We start from the raw sequence: 20,587 nt of genomic DNA, 5'->3' as shown, positions 1-20,587 counted from the left end.
TAATGCCTTTTGAGGAAGCGCTTGTATTTTGCAAGCACTTTCCAATAATTTCCTATTTTTCTACTTTTTTATTGAAACTGTAATTCTTTTTATATATGGAAAAAAAACTTGTACTAAGAAAATGTGGTTTGGGTCCTTCTTTCTGGCTCTAGTATTTATTTTCTTGTAGTAAAGCTTATTGTGGGTTCTCCTGGTGCATACATAGTCCTTAATTGCACTGTGGGAAAGATTGTTACTTTGGTTTGTGAACTGTGGAAAATAAAATACAGCTATAAATGCAGGAGCTGCTGAAAATACGCTAGTCTGTCACCCCGAGGCAGCCTCCTTTGGTCTCTCTGCCAAAGTGAACCAAGCAGAGGTGGGTTTGTTACTGTAGAAGGAAAACATTTCTTCCAAGGGAGTGGAAGAATTGAAATTAAGCAATAATGGCATTGTTGCAGAAAGCTGCCTCATGTAAGACTGGAAATACATAATTTTGAAAAGAAGGGACAGCATTTGGACGAAAAAGACTTTAAGCTTTAATGGATCATTATTAAGAAAATGTGATACTGTGCAGAAACTCAGGAATAGTTTTACTTACAGTTATTTGATATCTAGCCCATTCCCAGCGATAGTGAGCCAGGTGTTGCACAAGAATGGAAATCCAAGTGAATTTCATTGACCGTGAAATGTTGAAGCTCAATACACAGCAAAACCAAGGATATGAGTGGTGAGAAGAGATTTGTCGATACCATTAACACCACGTGTCTTATTTGCAAGGACATTTTTTATATCAACACTGATATTGCACTTTAAATACGTTTTTTGGATATCAGTCTGACATTCACAACTGTTAAAACAAATTCTTCCTCCACTCAAGGCTTCTATGCAGCCTTTATGACGCCTATGCTCTGTCCTGCTCTGCCATGTTTTTTAACACCAAATCTGCTTTTTGCAAAAGATCTGATTTACTTTCTTCCCACAAAAAATGTTTTCATTTTAATGTTGCTTCATGTTTCGCCTGTCAGCTTGGCACAGGTTTTTCTAACGGAGGTGCCCCAAAGTGCCTGTGAAGTTACTGACCAGTTGAGATGTGCTAAAATCATGCTAGCAGAAATGGTTGTATCTCTTCTTGCACTGCAGACGTTCTTTTTTCACAGCAGCATGTTTGAAATTTTTCATTTCTTCCTCTTTCATTTATTTTTATTTAAGGATGTGGTTGTGTTTGTCACACAGAGTACTTTGTATGTTCCAGCTACAGGTTTACACAATAAGCTTAATCTTTCCTCTGCAGTATCAATACCGAGCAGTCAACCAGCACAGACGCGGCTGAACCAAACAACCCCGTGGTCCTCTTGCTAGTTACAGATCTGGTTTGTACTGTTTTGTGGTGTTTATACTTAAAACTGTAAACACTTTCTGTTTCCAGGCCCTTTTTCTGAGTTTTGTCACCTGTTGCTGATGTTGTAACATGCTTTAGAAAAAAAGTCATCTGAGCAGCCCAAGAGTACAAGCAGCTCCCTGTTTGAGGTGCCTCTCTGACAACTGAAGAACATTTTTTGCTGAATGGATGGGTTTTTTTGCCCAGCTCTGGTGTGAAACACACATGGAGGCTCGTATCTTTCAAGGCTGTCCCCTCACCCTCTGGAAGTATTTAAACTGTTGTTTTGTAAACAGAAGTGCTTGTTTTGGTTGTGGGAATATGATACACATATAGTTTATGGCTGATTGACAGAATTTTGAAGCAGTATGAGTGGTTGAGGGCTTTCAAGAAGTGAGGCTAGCCCACTGCAAGGTTAGGCACGCAGCTACCGTGGAGTTTATATATTCATGAAATTACTGCTGTGCTTCACAAAAGTTGGTTCCAGGCAACCCTTGCTGCTTTCTTTTATTGTCTCTATTCTCACGCAACATGACTGCTCACCCCTTAATCTGTCCCTAAAAGGCGAGGAGTGTGCGTTGCTTTGTCAGCGATGCTCTGGAAGGTGGTTTTGGCCGGCAATTCTCCCTGATTTTGCGAGGGCTGTAGGCGGTGATGGGAGAGGAGGAAGAGCGAGTGCCGGTGGGAGGTGGGACGCTCTCACGGAGCCGTGCCGGGGGGGCGGCGGCTGGGGGGCTCGTCCCTCTCCCCCGGCGCGGGGGCCAGGCTGCGGCCGTGGCGGCCCTGCGCGCCCAGCTCGCGGCGGGGCAGGCCCGGTGAGGGCGCGGAGCCGCCCCGCCGCCCCGGCTGTGTTTCTCCCTGCGTGCCAGAAGAGGGATCCCCAGCCCCGGCCGCCGCCTCCCTGCCCGCGCTCCCCGTGGGCAGCGGCGGGCCCCGGCAGCCTCCACCGCCATGGCCCGGCGGCGAGGGCCGGGGCCGCGCTCCGCCGCCACTCCTCCACCGGCGCCTCCCCGGGCCCCTCTGCCAGGTAACGGGGGCGGGTGGGGCCGCGCACCCGGGAGCGGGGCCGGGCGGGCGGCTGCCGCGGGGCTCCCCGCCCGGCCATCTTGCGGCGGCGGCTCGCCCCTCCTCAGCCGGCCGCGGCGGGTGGAGCGGGGCGGCGGGGCGCCGTGGGCCGCCGGGGGCTCTCTCCGCGGGCGGGGAAGGCGCCGGCCGCCCGCGGCGGGGTGTTGCCGGCAGCTGCGGCCTCGGCCCGGGCCCCGCGCCCGCGGAGCCGAGCCGCAGGCCGGGCAGGGCGCAGCCGAGCCTGCACATGGAGCGCCACGCGTACCTTTATTGCGTTACTACAAAAATACGGTGCTGGGGGAAGGGGCGGCCATCGCCAGCCTGGGCTGCCCCGCAGCAGTTGGCAGGGTCAGGGTGGGAGGCTGAGCCTTTCGGCGGGTGATGCCAGCGGCCCCGGGCAGGGCAGGGGGCCCCAGCAGCGGTGCCGCAGCATGGCTGGCAGCCCCGCCGCGCCGAGCCAGGCCTCACGGAGCCTGGTGCAGACACCCAGGGGTGGGCTCAGGGTCACCCGGCTGGGTGTCCAGGGTGGCAGGCCTGTGCAGCAGCGCAGGGTGCTGCTTCAAGGCACCAGGCCAAGCCAGAGGAGCTACTACAGAGGTCTCCAGGGCTGGCATGTCCTGTAACCGTAACTCCTCGGTGCTTGCATCAAGGGACAGGCTGGTATCCAGCGGGGCTTTTATTGCTGAGATCTCCCATCCGGGTGCTGGTATCTTCCCAAGGGTTGAGAGGTCACCAGCAAGGTCGGTGCTCTTGGAGAGCAGGCTCTACAGCTCTTTGGGGTGCTCCTTCTTGCATGGTGTGGAGGTGTTACGTGACACCATATCCATCAGGCAGCCGGCTCTGCTGGGGTGCTCACAGGGCAAACCAGACAGGTCAAAGGCAGCCAGGTCACGGTGGTTCTTGCAGAAGCAGACAAGACTGGGGTCAGAGATGCCCTGGGTCAGGTTGTGCAGGTTGGTCTTCACACAGCTATTTGGAGATTCTGACTGCTTGACAGCACACAGAGAGCTGCTTTTTGTTGCGTTCTCCAAGTCCATGAGAAGCTCCCAGGTGTCTGAGTCCACATAGTAAGCGTGGACAGGAGAAGAATGGGAATGGCTGGAGGCCCCAGCCATAAATCCCTTTTCTAGGATATCCTTTATGATTGGGATGCTGGTACTGTCCCTCTTGGTAGACATGGTGCAGAATTCCACCACTGTCAGGCCTATGGAAACCAGAACACCCCTGTCAGAATAAACATGTTTCTGTTTATTACTGTTCACTAGCAAATTGTGCACCTAAAGTAGCAAGACTGCTCTCTGCAAAATCCTGGCTTAGTCTTACTTGGGAGAATGAAGAGCTGAGCAGGATCTAGGACAAGTAGGTGAGCATCCAGCCTGTCATTATCTTCTAGAGCACCACTGTACCACAGGCAGTTCATTGCTTGGAGGTCATCATGGAGTCTCTCTATAGCTATATTTATTCAGCCTCAGCCTGTATACCACTACTCTTAACTTTGTATGGGGTATAGAGAGTCTCAGTAAACCTTTCCAGCAGTTAGTGGTACTAAGATAGTGCTTGTTTTCCCTAGAGATGAGACACTTTATCTTCATTCCTCAAGTCAGAGGACTATTAACCCCAGTTAGAGTTGAGTTCCTTTGAGGATAAACCTGATCTGGTTAGGATAGGAGAGACTGAGAAACAGCTCTCATCTTATGTTTAGTTCCACACATGGTAACCTCCACCTGCAGACCTGTGGTGTCCTGCAGCCCTCACAGGGCGCCAGAGAAGGTCCCTGGGGACAGGCCCCCCAGCAGGTTGCATATGACACACCGTGGCCTTCTCCTCCATGGGCAGGAGCTTCCTTCGTGCTCCCCTTCTAGCTGGGAGGGAAGCTCTCACCACTAGCTCAGTCAGCAGCTGCCTTCCAGCCACCCCCACAGGGAAAGGAGAACTGCTGTGACCTAAAACCATTTTTAGAGCAAATACATTACAAGTAGAGAAAAAAAAAAAACTCCTGAATTTACTGCAATAGAGGACTATATGGTCAGTTTAAAACAAAAGTCTTCTTTAAGAGACTAAATTACCTTTTCCTTAAACACAATTTAAGCATATTGGTATGTGAGAAATATGAAGTACATGTTAAGAGAATAGACTAAGAAACATTCTTTACCTTTAGCTTCTATAGAAACTCTCTTTAGAAGTCCCACTGGTTTTTTTTTTTTGCCAGTGATGCTTGTAGCAGTTTTATAGTTCTGGTAATTCATTAACAAGCTAATTTCCTATTTAAGCTAGTTTGGGAGGGGGAGGGGCTTTTGTTTGCTTCTTTTTAAGCACGGGGCAGTGATTGTGGGCTGTGGCTAGCTGCTGAAGGCCAGGGGGGGTTCTGTGGGGGCTTGGCTGTTAGGACCCTGTCAGCAGGTAGCCTGGAGAGCACAGGGGTCTTTGCAGGGGCTGTGCTCCCCTAATGCAGGAGGAAGGGGACGCGTGGAGCCTTCCTGCCTGGAGCCCCTCAGGTGGGGTCCCCACAAGGTAGCATCTTGCTTAAGTTTTTGTCTTGCCTGCTCTAAAACAGGCCAGGAACATCTGTGGGCATAGGTGGAACACAGATGTGTGGGCACCAGCAGGTGCGCGTGCTTTGTGTGCACAGGCAGCATGCACCGTGAAAACAGCAGCACTGCAGGATGGTGTGTGCAGAGTCCCAGTGTGTCTGGGACTGGCTGTCACCGGGGTAGATGCTCCTGCTGCTTTTTCGGACCCGCTTTCCGTGCGCGTTGTGACAGTGCTGCTGCCCGGACGCAGGGAAGAGCTGAGCTTTTCCATGGCAGCCACCTCTGGTGGGAAGCGTGGGAGCTGCGCGCAGCCCCGGGACCCCGGAGTGCACCCCTGGCGTGAGGTGCTGCTAAAGCAACGCGGGGAAGGTGCTTCATTTTAATTTGCTTTTTTTTGCCCATTTGGATGGGAGGCAGCTGCTGGGGGTCCTGTGGCTTGTGACCATTGCTGTGCCTTGCAGGAGCAAGCCCGCTTTCTAGAGCTAAGCCAAGCTGTGCGCCCCAGACCCGCCCGGAGCCACGTTCCCGGGGGGCTGCAGCGTGAGGGGGACCCGGGGTGGGACCCTCCTGCCCTGCGCCCAGGGCTGCCCGCTGCGGCTCACTTTGGGGGTCTCGGTGTGGAGGGGGGGGGGCCGATGGGAGCTTGGGGCAAAGGTGGGGTTCGGTGGGGCGGGGGCTCGGGGCGGAGGGGGGCTCGGTGTGGGGGGAGGGGGTGGGGGCCGGGGCCGCCCCCGGGGACGGGGCGGGCGGGCGCCCTCCCGCGCGCGCCTCTTTGTGCAGGCGGGAGGCGGCAGCGCGCATGCGCGGCCCGGCCCCGCGCGGGAGGGGGGCGCCGTTGGCGCGAGATAGGAAAGTGCCGCCGCTGCCGCCCGGGCCGGGCCCGCCATGACGCGCCGCAGCCGCGGGTGAGTGCGGCCCCCCCCGCCGGGGCTGCGTGTGCCGGCCCCGCGCCTTCCCGGCGGGCTGCTGGGGGGGGGGGGGTGGCGGCTCCGGGCTCCGCTTCGCCCCTCGCCACCCCCCGGATGGCCCGTTCCCGCTCTCCGGCTGCGCTGCGGGCAGGGCCGCGGCCCCGGGCTGCGCGGGCCCCGCGCCGAGGGCTCCTCTTGCTCCCACCCGGGAGCCGGGCCAGGGGCTGGCTCTGCCTGCTCGGGGCAGGGGGGTGACAGGGCGGGCCGGGGGGGTGATGGCAGAGCCCTTCGGCTGCTCCTCGCATCCCTTTTTTGTGCTCCAGCAATCCGGGAGGCTGGTGCGCTGTAAGGAGGGGAAATGGTTCCAGTCCGTAGGTGCAAAGCCCTCCCAGAGGGGCAGAAGGGAGCAGCAGTCGAGACGCTCCTTCCCCTCCTCTGGGTAACATCAAAATTGCTGGCACGGGCCATGAGCCCGAAGCTGAGGGACCACTCAGACCTGGGGACCAGTCAGACCTGGGGTGGCTGAGTTAACGTCTGTGAGGTGTTGGGGCTTGGTGCTGGAAGAGAGGAGATCTGGAGCTCTGCTCTGCATGCTTGAAGTTGCTCCCTTTGCTGTGTTTTTGTCAGAGGTGGAAATTATAATCTTAATTTACTCATTTCTAGTGAGGACCAGGATGAGCTGCATTACCAGGATACCGACCTGGATGTGCCAGAGCAGCGGGATGGCAGGTGCAAAGTCAAGTGGACGCAAGAAGAGGTGAGTGAGAGCCCAGCACTGGCTGAGAGCAGATGCTTTGGTGTAGGCATCTGGCACGGCACTAGGGGCTTGGGTACCTTTACCTCAGTCCTCACCTGCTGGCCATGACACCACCTCCTGCTGCCTTGCTATGGAGAAGACCATGTGTCTGGTTTTCCTGATGTGAGCTGGGGCCTTGATGAGGCTGGGAGGTTCAGGGGATTTTGAAGTGGAGCATGGACAGCGACAGCTCCAGCCACTTTAGTTTAAGGATGTGAGCCCTGAGCGAGGCATCTGCTGCCTGCAGTGCTCTTCTGAGCAAAGAGGGGTTCCAGAGGATGGGTGAGGCCTCTAGCTAGCTGAATTGTGCAGTGGAAACATCCTTCCTTTTCTTTATCAAAAGCAGGGAGCTAGGCTGTTGGGATTGTAGCTTGATCATCCTGGTGGAGAGCCTAAAGTTAGTTGGGGTATTCTCTTCTGTCCTCCCAGTTCCTCAGTCATCTTTGTTCTGTGTGAAAACTACAAGATGTCCTGTCTCCCTTGGGATCTGAACACCAAGTAAGGTTGTCTTTGTGCAAGGATGAAAGCCTTGGGCTCATGTTGGGCAGGGAACTGCTTCATGCCTCTGTTTGCCCAGCCAGAGCACGCAGGCAGGGACACCTATAGCAAGCTTTTTGTGAGCTGTAAGAGTAGGCACACCTGGGCTATAGCAGGGTTCAAGAAAGCTGCTGTAGAGCCCTGTAGCACTGAAACACAGCAGACCACCAGGCCAGTGCTGATGCACTTAAACCAGTCACCTCTCTTGGCTGGGCAGAATCAGTGGCTGAGCTGGGAGATGGACTGTCTGGTCGAGGTGTACTGGGGCTGCATAAGCAGGTAGCCTTGGCCACAGGGTTTGAACCAGACTATACTAGAACAGAGCTGAGCTCTTGTTTTGTACTCTCTGTATGAGCTTGTCCTATTACAGAGCCCAGAACCAGGTGTTCTGTTCCAGTGGAGCTCCAGGTACTGGAGCACTGCTGAAGGGCTGTGTGAGCTACTTTCCTCCCCTGAACACAGAATGCCCAAAAAATCTTCTTGATAGTTCAAAGTATCTAGCTTGTTCTCTTGATGCTGTCAACCCAGGGGTGCCTGTGCTGTGTGTTGCCTCAGTGTATGTGAAAGTGGATGTCTTTGTTCTTTGCAGGATGAGCAGCTGAAGATGTTAGTAAGGCATTACGGGCAGAATGACTGGAAGTTCCTGGCCAGTCACTTTCCTGTAAGTGACCCCTTGCCCACTTGGGAATCATAGTGTTTGCATGTTGCTTCTTGTGCTCATTGCGCTGGTTCTCTGTGTTTGTGCAGCACCTTGCACAGTGGGAATCTGTTCTGTGACTGCAGCTTCAGGCTGTAAAATGGTGCTCCTTCAGGGCAGGGAGACATCCTTCTTGTATAGAGGACTTTCAAGGGTGAGTCTGTTGGAGCTGGGGTGAGAAATGGAGGTTCCTGTCCTGTGCTTGGTACCCTCGTCATAGTATGTGTTGTCCGTGTGCTTCTGCAGGTTTTCCGTGGGCCAGCCTTTGTGTGTGGGGACTGCCCTTGCTATAGGGGCTTTTGGAGGCTCTGGTCTAACACGTGGCTATTCTCATTCCTTCTTCCTAGAACCGCAGCGATCAGCAGTGTCAGTACCGGTGGCTGAGAGTGTTGAATCCAGACTTGGTTAAGGGCCCTTGGACCAAAGAGGAGGACCAAAAAGTAAGTTGGGGCTGAGAGTCTGAGTCTTGGACTGTGACTGTCTGTAGAGAGCATGGAAGTGTCAGACCCTTGGGTCTGTTGTCAGCTGTGGGTAATTCTTTCCAGTGGTAGACGGCCACGAGAGTGGCACTCTGACCTGTCCTGAGCAGCCTGATGCAGCCGTGGTTGTGAAGTGCAGCAGCAGGTCTAGGCCTCTTCAGCTGAACAGCTTCTCCCTTTCACACAGTACTGCTACAGAAGGCTGCCAAGGGAGAGAGCAGAAAAGGGAATTAATTCATCTGCCTGCTGGCAGATCTCTACATGACCTGGCTGTGTTTGACCTAAGAGAAAATAAACCTGTCATTTCCTGTGCCACAATAGACAGACTGAAGTGGATGTCTGAGGTCAGCTAGGTGAATCACGACTTCTGTGAGCCTCTTTCTCTGCTGATTCCAGAGTGAGCTTAGAGGAGCCAGCTCAGACACTCATCTTGACGTGCTTAAAAGCTGGAATTCGTTGCAGCTTTTATCAAGGTTTTCTGCTGCAAAAAGTCCTAGTTCTTCAGAATCTCTGTAACACTTCTGCTCCCCCATTTCTTTCTCTTTTGGTCCCATTACAGGCTGTTAACAGTTGACTTTTTGCCTTCCATCTATGTTATATCAAGCATGTCCTAAAGAAGCTTTTCATTATGCCCTTTTGCTTTCCTACAGCAGAGCAGTTGCTGCCTGCTTTCCCCTTCCCTTTGAATGACCTGATGCTGCCAGCCTACCCATCCTGGCCAGGCTGAGCTCCAGCTTTTTCTTCCTGGCACTGCATGTTGCTTTGCCCAGCAAGTGCTCCAGCTGCTTGGCCTGTGCCTCAGTTTGATGTCTTTGGTCCATTTGGGCTTGGTAGTCAAGTTTCTGCAGCAGGGACATTTGTTAAGGGCCAAGAGCACCGAGCATCACCTATGTACCCACATGTTTCAACTGGCCAGGGTAGAAATGCTCTTTGAGAACCCTTTAGCCTCCTCTCTTAAGATTTTGGAGCACTGGACATTGTGTGCAGTGGATTGTTCTTGTCCTGACTGTGGTGTGGACATAACACAGGCTCAGAACAGAAGCATTTGCCTTGAGCCTCAAACAGAAGTGACAAAGCCCTGGGTGAAAGGGAATTGGCAGAGTGGGTGGCTCTTGAGTGAATATGGCTTGTTTCTGCTGTGGTGCTCTCTCTGTGTGTCCTGGTGCTAGCAGGGCATGGAGCTGCAGCCCTGGCTTAGTCTTGGTGTGACACCCTGTTAAAGGGAGGCTGTGCCCAGTGGGCAGACCAGTGCAGAGCTAATGGGGACTGGTCTCATGTGGTTAGGTCCTCGGTAGGAGGGCGGGCAGAGAGAAGCCTTGGAGCATGTGGCACTTGGCCCTTGTTCAGAAATGGGCATGTGTTTCTCAATCTGGACCCGTCTGCCCCTGGTGCACCTGCCAGTCTCCACCCCATCTTCTGTGAGCACCCATCAGCATTCACAGGTGTCACGTGGCAAAATGTCTGTGTGGAAACAGCCTCTTTCAGAAATTCAGCTTGCTCTTGCAAGTGTTGGTACGCCTGATTGTCAGTGCTGGATCCCTCCAGCTTTTTCTCCTAATGAGCCTTTTTCTATCTGCCCTTACCTGGTCCCAAGACGGGTGAAGAGCAAAGCCTGAAGATAACTGTATTGACCTTCCCCTTCTTTATTCCATTTCCTTATTTCACTCCTGCTCTCTTCAAAGGTAATTGAACTGGTTAAAAAATACGGCACCAAACAATGGACCCTGATAGCCAAGCACCTGAAAGGGCGGTTAGGGAAGCAGTGCCGGGAACGCTGGCATAACCATCTGAACCCTGAGGTGAAGAAGTCGTCGTGGACAGAGGAGGAGGATCGCATCATTTTTGAGGCCCACAAGGTCCTGGGGAATCGTTGGGCAGAGATTGCCAAGCTGCTGCCTGGGAGGTAGGACCTCTTTGCTCACTGGTGCCTTCACTTCTGGGTGGCCCATGGAAATCCATGTGTTGTGCTCACAGGATGGGACTGGAGGCTGTGTAGGAGCTGTTAGCTGTGCTTTGGAGCTGCTGTAAATGGTCATTTCTGTTTCTTTCTGCTTTCTCTGCAGGACTGACAATGCCGTGAAGAATCACTGGAACTCCACCATCAAGCGGAAGGTGGACACAGGAGGCTTCCTTAATGAAACTAAGGAGTCCAAGTCACTGTACTTGCTTGTGGAGGTGGATGACAAGGAGAGCCAAAGTCAGACTAGAGCTGAGAGCCAGGTACTGCATCGGCACATTTGCAGCAGGTAGTTGGGTCAGTCCCCTGTTCTGCTAATGCGTATCAGAGCTGTTCATCCACCCTTCTGCTGCCTCTCATGCTGCCTTTGCCACAGCCTGGTGTCTACATAGCCAGTCTGTGCCTCCCCCCAGCCTTCTGAGGCTGACTCTTGAGAGATCTCTCCCTCCAGGAGCTAGAGGTTTAATGTGAGCTCCAGTGCGCTATCCAGGTGGGGGGCAGCAGTCTGCTTGTGGTGTTATCTTGCCAGTCCCAGCATCAGGTCTGTCTTGGAAACTGAAGGGTTTTTTTGCTCTTGTGCTGTTGCTGGTGGGAGGAGGAGGCTGCTCCAGACCGTGTGGGGGGGCATGGTGAAGAGGTATTGCGTTCCTTTCCTCTAAAAAAGGAAGCAGGGCAAGTACAGCCTATTATTTTTTTCATGAAGAAAGCATGTAGTTGTCAAAGGCAAGCTCTTGGAAAGTGGGGAATGCAGAATTAGTGCTACCTGCTCAGCCCTTGTTCAACTTTCTCCTGGGATATTAAGTGAAATCTCCAGTTAAGCATTCCTGTGCTTGTTATGTTGCATGGATTTCTTTCTGTTCAGATGGTGTCTGGGACAGAGCAGTGAGGGAGAACAGGGATGTGAAACAAACTGAATGGCAGGTAGGAGAGCAGGCAGAGCTGAATGTGTCCAGGGACTCTTGCTCTTTGTCTCCAGGACTTGACATTGTTCCCTGGGTTTCTACTAATGGCTGGACTTTCTTTGTTGTATGCACAAAGAATGTCCTGCCGAACTGGCCAGTTGATATCTCTGAAATAAAAGAAGAGGATGTCAGTGACGAGGAGGTTACGGGTGTACAGGAGCTACCCTCAGAGCTGCCAGCTGCTGAACTGGCAGAGCATAACGCTGAGGGTACTCCGGATGTTGCGGTGCCTGAGGATGCCTCGCTCGTTACATCACCATACAAATGGGTCGTCGAAGCTGCCAACTATTTGTACCTGACATCTGGGCCAGCCTTCAATGAAGCTCTGGACATGATTGAATCCGTAAGTAAAAAACCCTTGATCCTCCAGGTAATGTAGGGAGACTGACCCCCACCCTTTTCCCTTGAGTGAACTTACTGTGTCCCCTTGCTCATCACCATGGGTATCCTGAGGAAGGCTGGGTCTGTCGCTGACTTGTGGCTTCCCACAGTCTCTTCCAGGGCTGGATTAGGCCTTTACAGCTCTGCCAGTATTACTCTGGGCTTGCAGATTCCCCGAGGTGGTTGTCCTTGTGCATAGGCTCTGCGGGTGTGGGAGGTTGTAGATGCTGGCAAACCTGATCTCACACCTTCCTTTATCAGCCACCCTGGCCCCGGCTCTCTCCTTTTTGTAACTATTGAGGCCCATGCTCATGAGCTTTCCTTTCCCTCCTGTTACAGGGTGGGATAGGATAGGACAGACCGGGAATAGGCCAGGCCCACTTGTAGTATGCAGGACAGACCCCTTCACACTGGGATAAATACTGCTATTTGCTTTCAGTGGCGGTAGCTTCACTGGAACTAGTAATTTTGGGCCAGTCAAGTAGCACTGACATCCCCAGGGTGATGGAGGCACACCAGGGTAGGAGGCTGACTAGAATCGACAGAACCATTTGCTACCAGTAGAGGGAAATGTCTTGGCAACCCCTAGCCTGACTCAGAAGCTTATGAGCGGATTATCTGTGAATGATCCACTTTGTATGTGTATAGGAGAACAGAGAGTCTGTGCCCAAGGCTCAACGGCCCATCCACGGGTCCTTAGCGGCCTGCTTGTATGGTGCTTTGTGTATTGGTGGGGTTGAGCTGTGAAGCAGCTGATCTCTGAACTGGTCTAGTTATGTTTAATCTGCTTTCAGCAGTGTGTGGTACAGCAGAGCCCTGTGTCCGGCTGTATCGATGTGCCCAAGACTGGTTTGGTGTTGGGTGACATTTGCTTCATTCAGTCCCCAGACCTACGCCCAGCTGCTTGTTTTGTCCCTGCTGTGTGGGGTGCAGCTGTTTGTGCAGCTGTGCTGTGAGCTGAACTGGGAAACCACCCTTGCGTAAATAGAAAAATCTGCCCTATGTGCAGGCAGCAGCTTTCAGCTGGTTAGGTTCCCTGGTCTGGTTCTCCACTGTGCTGGCAGCAGAGGAGAGGAGGGTTTGAGCTGTTCTTTAGCCAGGCTCCTTGCAGAAGCAGGTGCAATCACACCCCAACTTACTTCACCTCCCAGTTCATATCTGCATCTGCACCAGTTGGCTACTCAACTTTCCTTCCTGAGCTGCTTCTGATGGTTTCCCTTGTGTGCAGGACCCAGATGGGTGGTGTGATCTGACCCAGTTTGACCTGCCTGAGGAACCTTCTGCCGGCAGCAGCAGCAGCAGCAACAGCCCGGTGAGGCAAACCCCCAGCAAGGCAACACAATCCCTGCCCAACGTGACGGAGTACCGCCTGGATGGCCACACCATCTCTGACCTAAGCAAGAGCAGCAAAGGAGAGCTCATCCCCATCTCTCCGCACGCAGAGGTCAGCTTTGGCACGCCACCCTCAGTGCTGAAAAGGCAGAAGAAGAGGAAGATCTCCCTTTCCCCTGTCACAGAGAATGCCACGAGCACCAGCCTTTCCTTCCTTGACTCCTGCAACAGCATGACGCCCAAGAGCACTCCTGTCAAGACACTGCCCTTCTCTCCATCTCAGGTATGGAGCAGTGACAGAGCCCAGTCTGTGCACCTCTGCTTGGGCTGGGTTGTGAGCTAATAAGCATGTTAGTGCTCTGTCTACTTGCCTTAATGCTATGTAATCCCATGAGCTCTGCCAGCTTTGTGGTTTTCCTCCCTTGAATGAGGTGGTGCCAGTGTTCAAGGTGTGTGTCTTTGCTAACAAGGTGCAGAGCTGGGTTCTGGCCCTGCTGTTCTGCAGTGCTGCCCTTCCTGTGTCTGCCTGTGGGAGTGCTTGTAGTGTCAGGGGAGCCCAGCTATGCTATGTGATGGGGTGGGCACTTGCCCACTATGAGGAAGGAGCACCACTGTGCAGATCTACTTGCCTGTGTGCTGCAGGATTGCTGGAGAGCATAATGCTTCTGTCACCGAGGAAATGCTGACCCAGCTGTGGGTAGCAGAGTGGCAATAGTGAAAAGGGGCTTTCCCTGTTTGTTTCCAGTGAAGTTGAGCAGGCAGGCTTGGCAGCACACGCCTTCTGCGGATCTCTGAGGTGCTTGTGCTTAGGAAAATTGTCCTGAACTTGTCTTTGTTGCAAAAGGGATTTGGGATCTTTCAAGCCTTGTGACTCCTGAAGTGTTCACACACATGTGCACAAATGATCTCTAGCGTACATCATCTGGGAGCGCTGTGGTGGTCAAACCTGCTGGTGTCTCGTATATTGCTGTGGAGCTCTGTCTGTAAAACAGAGTAAAGACTGCTATGTTGCTGTGCTTTCCATCACAGTTCCACAGCTGCTCTGTTCAGACCCTGCCTACCCATGCCTTCCAGGCTTTTATTTCTGCTGTTTCTGCAGCCTGGGGTGGCCCATGGGAGTGCGCCACAGGACAGTCTGACACTCAGGTTCAGGCAGACCTCAAATACAAGGCCAGCAAGAACTGGGAAATCAGAGCAGGACCTGAAATGTGCAGCTCTGCAGATTGTAAAATGCTGGAAGGCCTGGAGTAAATTTGCAAAGGCAAAAGGGATGTCCTGCCTCTAGTGTTGAGCTTCGACCATTAGTGAATATAACACAGATGGGCTTTTCTTTCCTGATAGGTTTTTGGGTACAAACTTTGTTCCTTATGGGAGTAAAGTTGTCACTAGCTGTTGTGAGGAAAAATCCTAGCAGAGATGGGACGGTTTGTTGTTTTCTCACAGTTCAGGCTGAAGACAGCTCAATACAAAATCTGCTAACTTGTATGCTGCTGTGTTACATGGACTTCCCTCACATTTGCCATTGTGAGTTTGGAATAAACCTTTGGGCTAGGATTATCTCTCCTTTACCATTTTGCTTGGCCCTATCTGGACCAGTGCAAGGAGAGACTTCTCTGTCCCACTCTGTAGCTGCCTGTAGTCATATTAGCTTATCCCTATGGGAAGTGAATAATGTTTATAGGTATGAGGCACCTTCTGGCAACTTTCACATGTGTGTCCATGTACAGGACTGCATGATTCTGTAAGTCATCCTGGTTTATACTGGGACAGATCCCTCTGGTGCTGCTTGGTATGGGAGGATTGTCTCTACCTCAGGTTTTCTCCTCATATTTAGGAAAAAGCAGTGACTTACGACACTGTGCTGAGATGCTTGAGACTGAAGTGTCTTTTCTTTCTTTGCTGTGCAGTTCTTAAACTTTTGGACCAAACAGGATACACTAGAACTGGAGAACCCGTCTCTGACCTCCACGCCTGTGTGCAGTCAGAAGGTGATTGTCACCACTCCTCTGCACAGGGACAAAACCCCTCTGCTCCAGAAGAGCTCGGCGTAAGTCTTTTCTTCCTTCTCCCCTGAGCAGTGTCCTTTTCTGCACAGGAGTCCGGTCCATTTCAGTCATACCTCCCCCAGTACCAGTACTGGCACTAGTGAGAGGCAGGGCAGGCTGGGGCTTTCCTTAAATCAGTTTCCTTCCAAAGACAGCTCCTCCATGAGCTGCAGGGAACAAGTGTCCAGGCTGACTGGGGCTGCAGCCAAGTGACCACTATTGTGCTCACCTGCTGGGTGGGCTTTGCCTTCTGTGCACATCTTTGTCTGGGAAACATTGCTGTGCTGTGAGCCCTGTGCCAGCAGGGCAGGGATTTGACTTCTTCCACAAGAGCTATTCGGATCCATCCCTTTAGCTCTGCACCCTCTGCTTTGCCTGACCCCAGTGATTACCCAAGGCGCTGTACCAGGCAGGCGAGCGGGGATGCTCTGCACAGGGAGTGTTTTGCTGGCAGACTGAAGCAGCACAGTGTAAGGGGGTGCTGGCTGTGTTAGCAAAACTGCTCTGTTGTCAGCCTAGCCCAGAGCAGCTTCTCTGTCCGGGTGGTGTGAGCTGGCTTGGCTGCTCGAAGTGCATTTGCACCCAGGACTTCTGCTGGTCCAGCTGTGACTGTCACAAGCCCAGGCTGGGCCTGAGCAGATCTGCCAGCAGAAGCATTGCAGAGCTGGCCCCTGCAGAGCTGCATGTGGCCTGCGTCAGGGTGCTGTGCTGCTTTCTGACAAGGGTGCTTGTAGCTGGCAGGGTAGAGCAGCATAGCTGGCACATGGGAAAGGTATCCCCACTAAAGGCTCCTCCGTGCCTGTTTGCCCTGCTTGCACCCCAGGAATAGTCCAGCCAGGAGGTGCTTCTGCTTGCTGCCATGTGAGACTCTGCAGGTGGCTCATGCTATGAGAGGGCTTTGGAAGGACAGGGGTTACGTTGTGTGTGTTACAGCGTGTATGATCCTTGGTCTTTCCTGCTCTCTGCTTCCAGGTTTGTCACACCAGATCAGAAGTATGTGGTGGACAACACACCTCACACTCCCACGCCCTTTAAAAATGCTCTGGAAAAGTATGGACCAATTAGGCCTCTGGTAATTATTGGGCAGGTCTGCCACTTGCCTGTGGCAGAAGCATAATGAATGCAAATGGGACAAGGGGTGGGTTGCAGCAGAGTTGTCAGCCAACTGTTATCTGTACCATAACAAAGTACAGTTTGATAATGCCAGGCTGGGAATGAGGAGGATTGAAGGGGACCTTGTCGTGATGAACATGTCATGATAGGTAGCCACAGGACTTCTAGCTCCTCTGTAAACCAGAGGCTAAAAGTGCCAAAACCTGCCTTTGAATTGGGTTGTAGTGCTTGGCTACTGGTGACCTTGAGGAAGAGCAAGAAATCTACCTAGATCCTGAAGAACTGGGTCTCTTAATGTGCGTGTTGTGGGAATGGTGGCTTCCAGTATCCCAGGCCTTCTGTGCATACCGGTCTCTTGGTGGCACATTTGGGGTTCAGCTGGTAAGATTCTCTTAGGCCTGGAGATCCTGTAAATCTGTCAGGCTAGCAGAAATCTTGTCTTATCTTTTGCAGCTGGGAGGTAAATAAGTTGTCTTTGTGTGTGGGCTGCCCTGATGCCATTATCCCTTAAGAGAGAATCTCATGAGCCTGCACAGCATACAGATTCTGACTGTCTTGTGCTCTCTCTACCTTTTCACACCAGCCCCAGACTCCTCACCTGGAAGAAGACCTGAAAGAGGTACTTCGAAGTGAAGCTGGCATCGAACTTATCATAGAGGATGATGTGAAACCTGAGAAACAGAAGAGGAAACAAGGGGTGAGCTATTTTTGCATCTAGTACCTGCTGCTGAGCTACCCTGTGCTGTTAAGGGGTGTTCTGGTTTTGATCACCCTACTGTTGATGCAAAAAAGTTTTTTGGCCTATGGCTGCTGTCTTTTAATCAGCAAGAGGTGCTTGAGGTTAAGGCCTGCTTAAAATACTGCCAGCTGTGTCCTGGCTCATGCTGAATGCAGGACATGCTAGGAGGTGCTGTGTCCCTAACCTACAGGAGAGACCCATGGCACACTTGGAGCATCTATGGCAAGTTGGGCTCCCAGAAGCCTGTGGGCTGGCATGTAAAGTCTGTTGGCTCAGTTCTGTGGTGGCCTTCCTTTCCTACTGAAGGGGGCTTCCTCTTCTAAACTGGTGGCTCTTGGAGCCAGGAGGAGAGCACTAGAAGCTGCTGTGCCTTGTGGTGGGGAAGGCTGTAGCATGCCTTCTTCCTGAGGTGCTGGTGCAATACAGACCTGGGGTGATGTGGTTTGGTGTGCACCCTGGGGTCTTTAAGATGGCACTTCACTGGCTTGATTCATGATGATACTTGTTTTTCTCTGTCCCCCAGTTGCGCAGAAGTCCAATCAAGAAGGTCCGGAAGTCTCTGGCACTGGATATTGTGGATGAAGATACGACACAGAATATGCCTGCCTTCCCCAAGACTGTCTGTTTCAAAAGAGCCCAGGTGAGGGGTACTGTGTGCGGAGCAGGGGTAGAGCTGCCTTCTGCTCTGAAGAAACCCTGTGCAAGCAGCGGTGGGAGCTTTGCCACCTGCAGCTGCCTTTGAACAGGACATGTGAATGTGGTTGAAGGGCTGGATTTGTAGCTGGCCTTTTGGTCAGGCCAAGTATCAGTACTGTTAGGGCAAAACAGCTTGTTTCCTTATGCTTTTCTTTTCCTACTTTACAGCCTGTGAATTTCCTGTCAAGATCCTTGAATCTTTCCTCCTCCAGCAGGAAGAACGACAGCGGTTTACTCAACAGAGCCTTTGTGCAAGTGCAGCCAGAGAAAATGTCCTACAGGAAAATGCCAAGCCATTTCAGACCACCAGCACCAGTAAGTCCTGCAGCCACTGCTCTCCCATTTAGGAGGTTAGCTGGTAGTGCAGTCCTTGTCCCTCCTTGGGAGGAGGAGTGAGGGGATGAAGCTGTGTGCGCTCCTGCATAGGCATACATACACTGTCAGGGCTGTCTTTGTACAAAGGTTTGGAGATGCTGATCCAGCAGTGTCACACTGCAGCTTCTTTCTGTCTCTTGGAAAACCTCCCTTTCTGCTGGGCTGTAATGCTCTCTTTAAAATCTTCGCATTTCAAAAAAATGGTATATTTACAGGCAGAGTGTGTTAGTAGAGGAGGTACCCTTGCTTTGTTAGGCAGTGTGGCCTAGAGGGGGGGATTTGGACCATGATTTTGCAGGCATTTGCTTGGGCTGAGTCATGGGAGCTCTCGTAGCTTGAATGAGGATGGAAATAAATGCTTTCCTCAGTGGGGGGTGAAACTGCAGCTGGTGGGGGTAGCTACTCTTCCCAGGAAGAGCCCAGATGCAGCGTTGTCTTCGCTGAGCAGCCTTGGCTCAGTCTTCATGAAACATTGCAGCAAGGGGGGTTGCATCTGTCCCTGGATTAGAGTTGTCTGTTGTGAAAGCTCTTGCTTCTGACAAATAAGTACTCCTTAGCCAGAGTAATTCCTTCCCCTTCTCAAAATAAACCCTACTTAAGCACTTCCATTTCTCCTCTTGTCCTAGACAGGGTCGTATTGCTCTGAGAGCTAATAGATCCATATAAATAAAGCTTTAGGAGTGAGTTGAAGGTGACAGTAAGACAGCTTGGGTGGTGACAGAGTACAGGTGCGCAATGAAATCCCATTGCCCAAAGACAGCAGAGCTGTCTGTGGTGTTGCTGGGCTCTTGGGATTTATTGTGCTGGACTGCTGTTTCTAGCAGTGACAGTTATTTATTAAGGAGCTCACCTAGCTGTGGGCTGAACCTAAATCAGCCCCAAAGCCGTGCTGTGGCTGCGTGGGACGTTGTTACTGTAAGCAAAAGCTGAAGCTCGAGCTGTGGTTCTTTACAGTGCGTGTAAGTGGGTATTTCCCGCTCAAGACACTACGTATCTCTTGGCTGCATTTCAGAGGATTCACAGGGGTTTTCCTTAAGTGCAAAAACACCTTGTGGGTGCTCTTTCTGTGCATGGTGACTGAACCACACCTGACTTTCAGCTCTTCCTGTGTGCTGTGGGGCCCTGCTGAAACTGAAGGCACCAGGTTGCTGTTAAGGATGGTCTTTGGCCAGTCTAGACGTGGGGTGGAGCAGCTCAGGAATTAAACTGGATGGGAATAAACTCCAGAGCTATTCCTGAATCTCTTTCATCCCTCTAGAGCACAAGGAGCCTTAGTGGATTTGTGCTTTGGGGTTTTTGCCTCGAGCCAAGTAAGGGAAAGCCCTGGGAGGGCATGTGGGTCATCCTGAAATGGGGCACTCACCTGGGATACTGCTGAGTGTAATCCCTCTTTGCTAGAAAAGATTCTCAGCTGTGATGAGTAACTGGTGGTGTGCAAGTTCCTCCTGATTGCAAGATGGGTGCTCCAAAGTCTGAAATTTTATTTCCCTTGGGTCGCAGATAGTTGTTAGTTTTATTTATTTTTGCAGTCTTTTAAAATTGCATGTTGACATTGTGTTTGTCCTCCAGTTAACTGTGTTGTGTGTGTACTTTCTTTTCCCTCTGTAGATGACCAGGGCTTGGAAAGTGGTAGCCTGTGGTGGAACCCGAGACCAACTCTTCATGCAGGAGAAAGCTCGACAGTTTTTGGGCCTGTTGAAACAGAGTCACACATCAAGGACCTTAATCTTATCATGAAGGATTGTTCTGCTTGTTTATTTTATTTTTTTAATTTTTTTATAAGTGCAGGGGAGGGAGAACCACAGGAAAAAATATCCTCTGCCAGGCCTTAGTGTGTGGAAGTGGATTTTTTTTCCCTTTTCTTCCCAGGTAGATCTATATTGTAATAAATTGGGCTAACTGCTGGCTAATGTGTGGAATGCAAGCTTTGGGATCATTATGGAAAGGCAAATGAGGGAGGGGCGGAGAGTTAACAGCAAGACCTCTCTCTGAAAGACCTGAGTTCTGCAAAAGTAGAAGCGTGTAGCCGTGTTCCACCTCAGAGCAGCATGTGCAGCATGCAGTGGAGACTGGCTTTGCAGCCTGCCTGGATTTCATGTTGGCTGCTCTGGTACCTCAGGAATGGCTTTTGTGAAAGTTCCTGCATGTCTTGTGTCTCCAGGTTTTCCCTGGGGGGTGGAGTGGCCCCCCTTCACTCTAGGAGGAGGGATGGTGTTGCACACTCATGGGAAATGTGCTTTGGGGGGTGACCTGTGTCAGCGCTGGCCCCTTGCTCCCTGTGGGGCTGTTCTATACTGCTGTGCCGCAGAAGGGGAGCAGCAGGTGCTCTCCCCAGGACTGTGCTCCCTTTTCAAATAAACAATGGTGCTAACATCACCCTCTCACTCAGACTCTGACTCTGCCCAGGGCCTCAATGCTTGGAGGGAGGCAGTGCCGTGCTGGGGTCGGCGATGCCCCAAAGCACTGGTTTTCATGTGGGATCTCTTCTTTCCTGGCAAGTTGCTGGATTCCTGTTAGCCTCTCAGCATGGGGAGAAGGGACTGTTTCGCTTCAACCCTTAACAGTTTCATCAGCTGTTTAGAAATTATTTTGGCTACTTCATGGGAAAGTGCCA

General features: G+C 52.1%; 1 protein-coding gene across 3 annotated transcripts; it reads left to right on the top strand.

Annotated features, from left to right (window-relative positions):
* The first annotated feature begins 57 nt into the window (after positions 1–57).
* MYBL2 (MYB proto-oncogene like 2) lies at positions 58–20,349 on the top strand. 3 transcript variants are annotated; one of them, XM_055722315.1, is made up of 15 exons: positions 58–709; positions 1,274–1,352; positions 6,528–6,621; positions 7,787–7,858; positions 8,242–8,334; positions 10,056–10,276; positions 10,437–10,593; positions 11,369–11,635; positions 12,902–13,288; positions 14,913–15,052; positions 16,023–16,122; positions 16,747–16,860; positions 17,426–17,542; positions 17,767–17,913; positions 19,582–20,349. In XM_055722315.1, the coding sequence occupies exons 4-15, from the start codon at positions 7,802–7,804 to the stop codon at positions 19,708–19,710; spliced, it is 1,929 nt and encodes a 642-aa protein (XP_055578290.1). In that variant the 5' UTR covers positions 58–709; positions 1,274–1,352; positions 6,528–6,621; positions 7,787–7,801; the 3' UTR covers positions 19,711–20,349. The 3 variants fall into 3 exon arrangements, with proteins under 3 accessions (XP_055578290.1, XP_055578288.1, XP_055578289.1); XM_055722313.1 differs by lacking the exons at positions 58–709; positions 1,274–1,352 and adding an exon at positions 1,795–2,387; XM_055722314.1 differs by lacking the exons at positions 58–709; positions 1,274–1,352 and adding an exon at positions 5,724–5,861.
* Positions 20,350–20,587: the final 238 nt, after the last annotated feature.

The sequence above is a fragment of the Falco cherrug genome, chromosome 10 (genome assembly GCF_023634085.1).
Source record: "Falco cherrug isolate bFalChe1 chromosome 10, bFalChe1.pri, whole genome shotgun sequence".
In the NCBI taxonomy this organism is placed as follows: Eukaryota; Metazoa; Chordata; class Aves; order Falconiformes; family Falconidae; genus Falco; species Falco cherrug.
The sequence above is the reverse complement of the archived record's forward strand: the minus strand, read 5'-3'. Positions and strand labels throughout refer to the sequence as shown.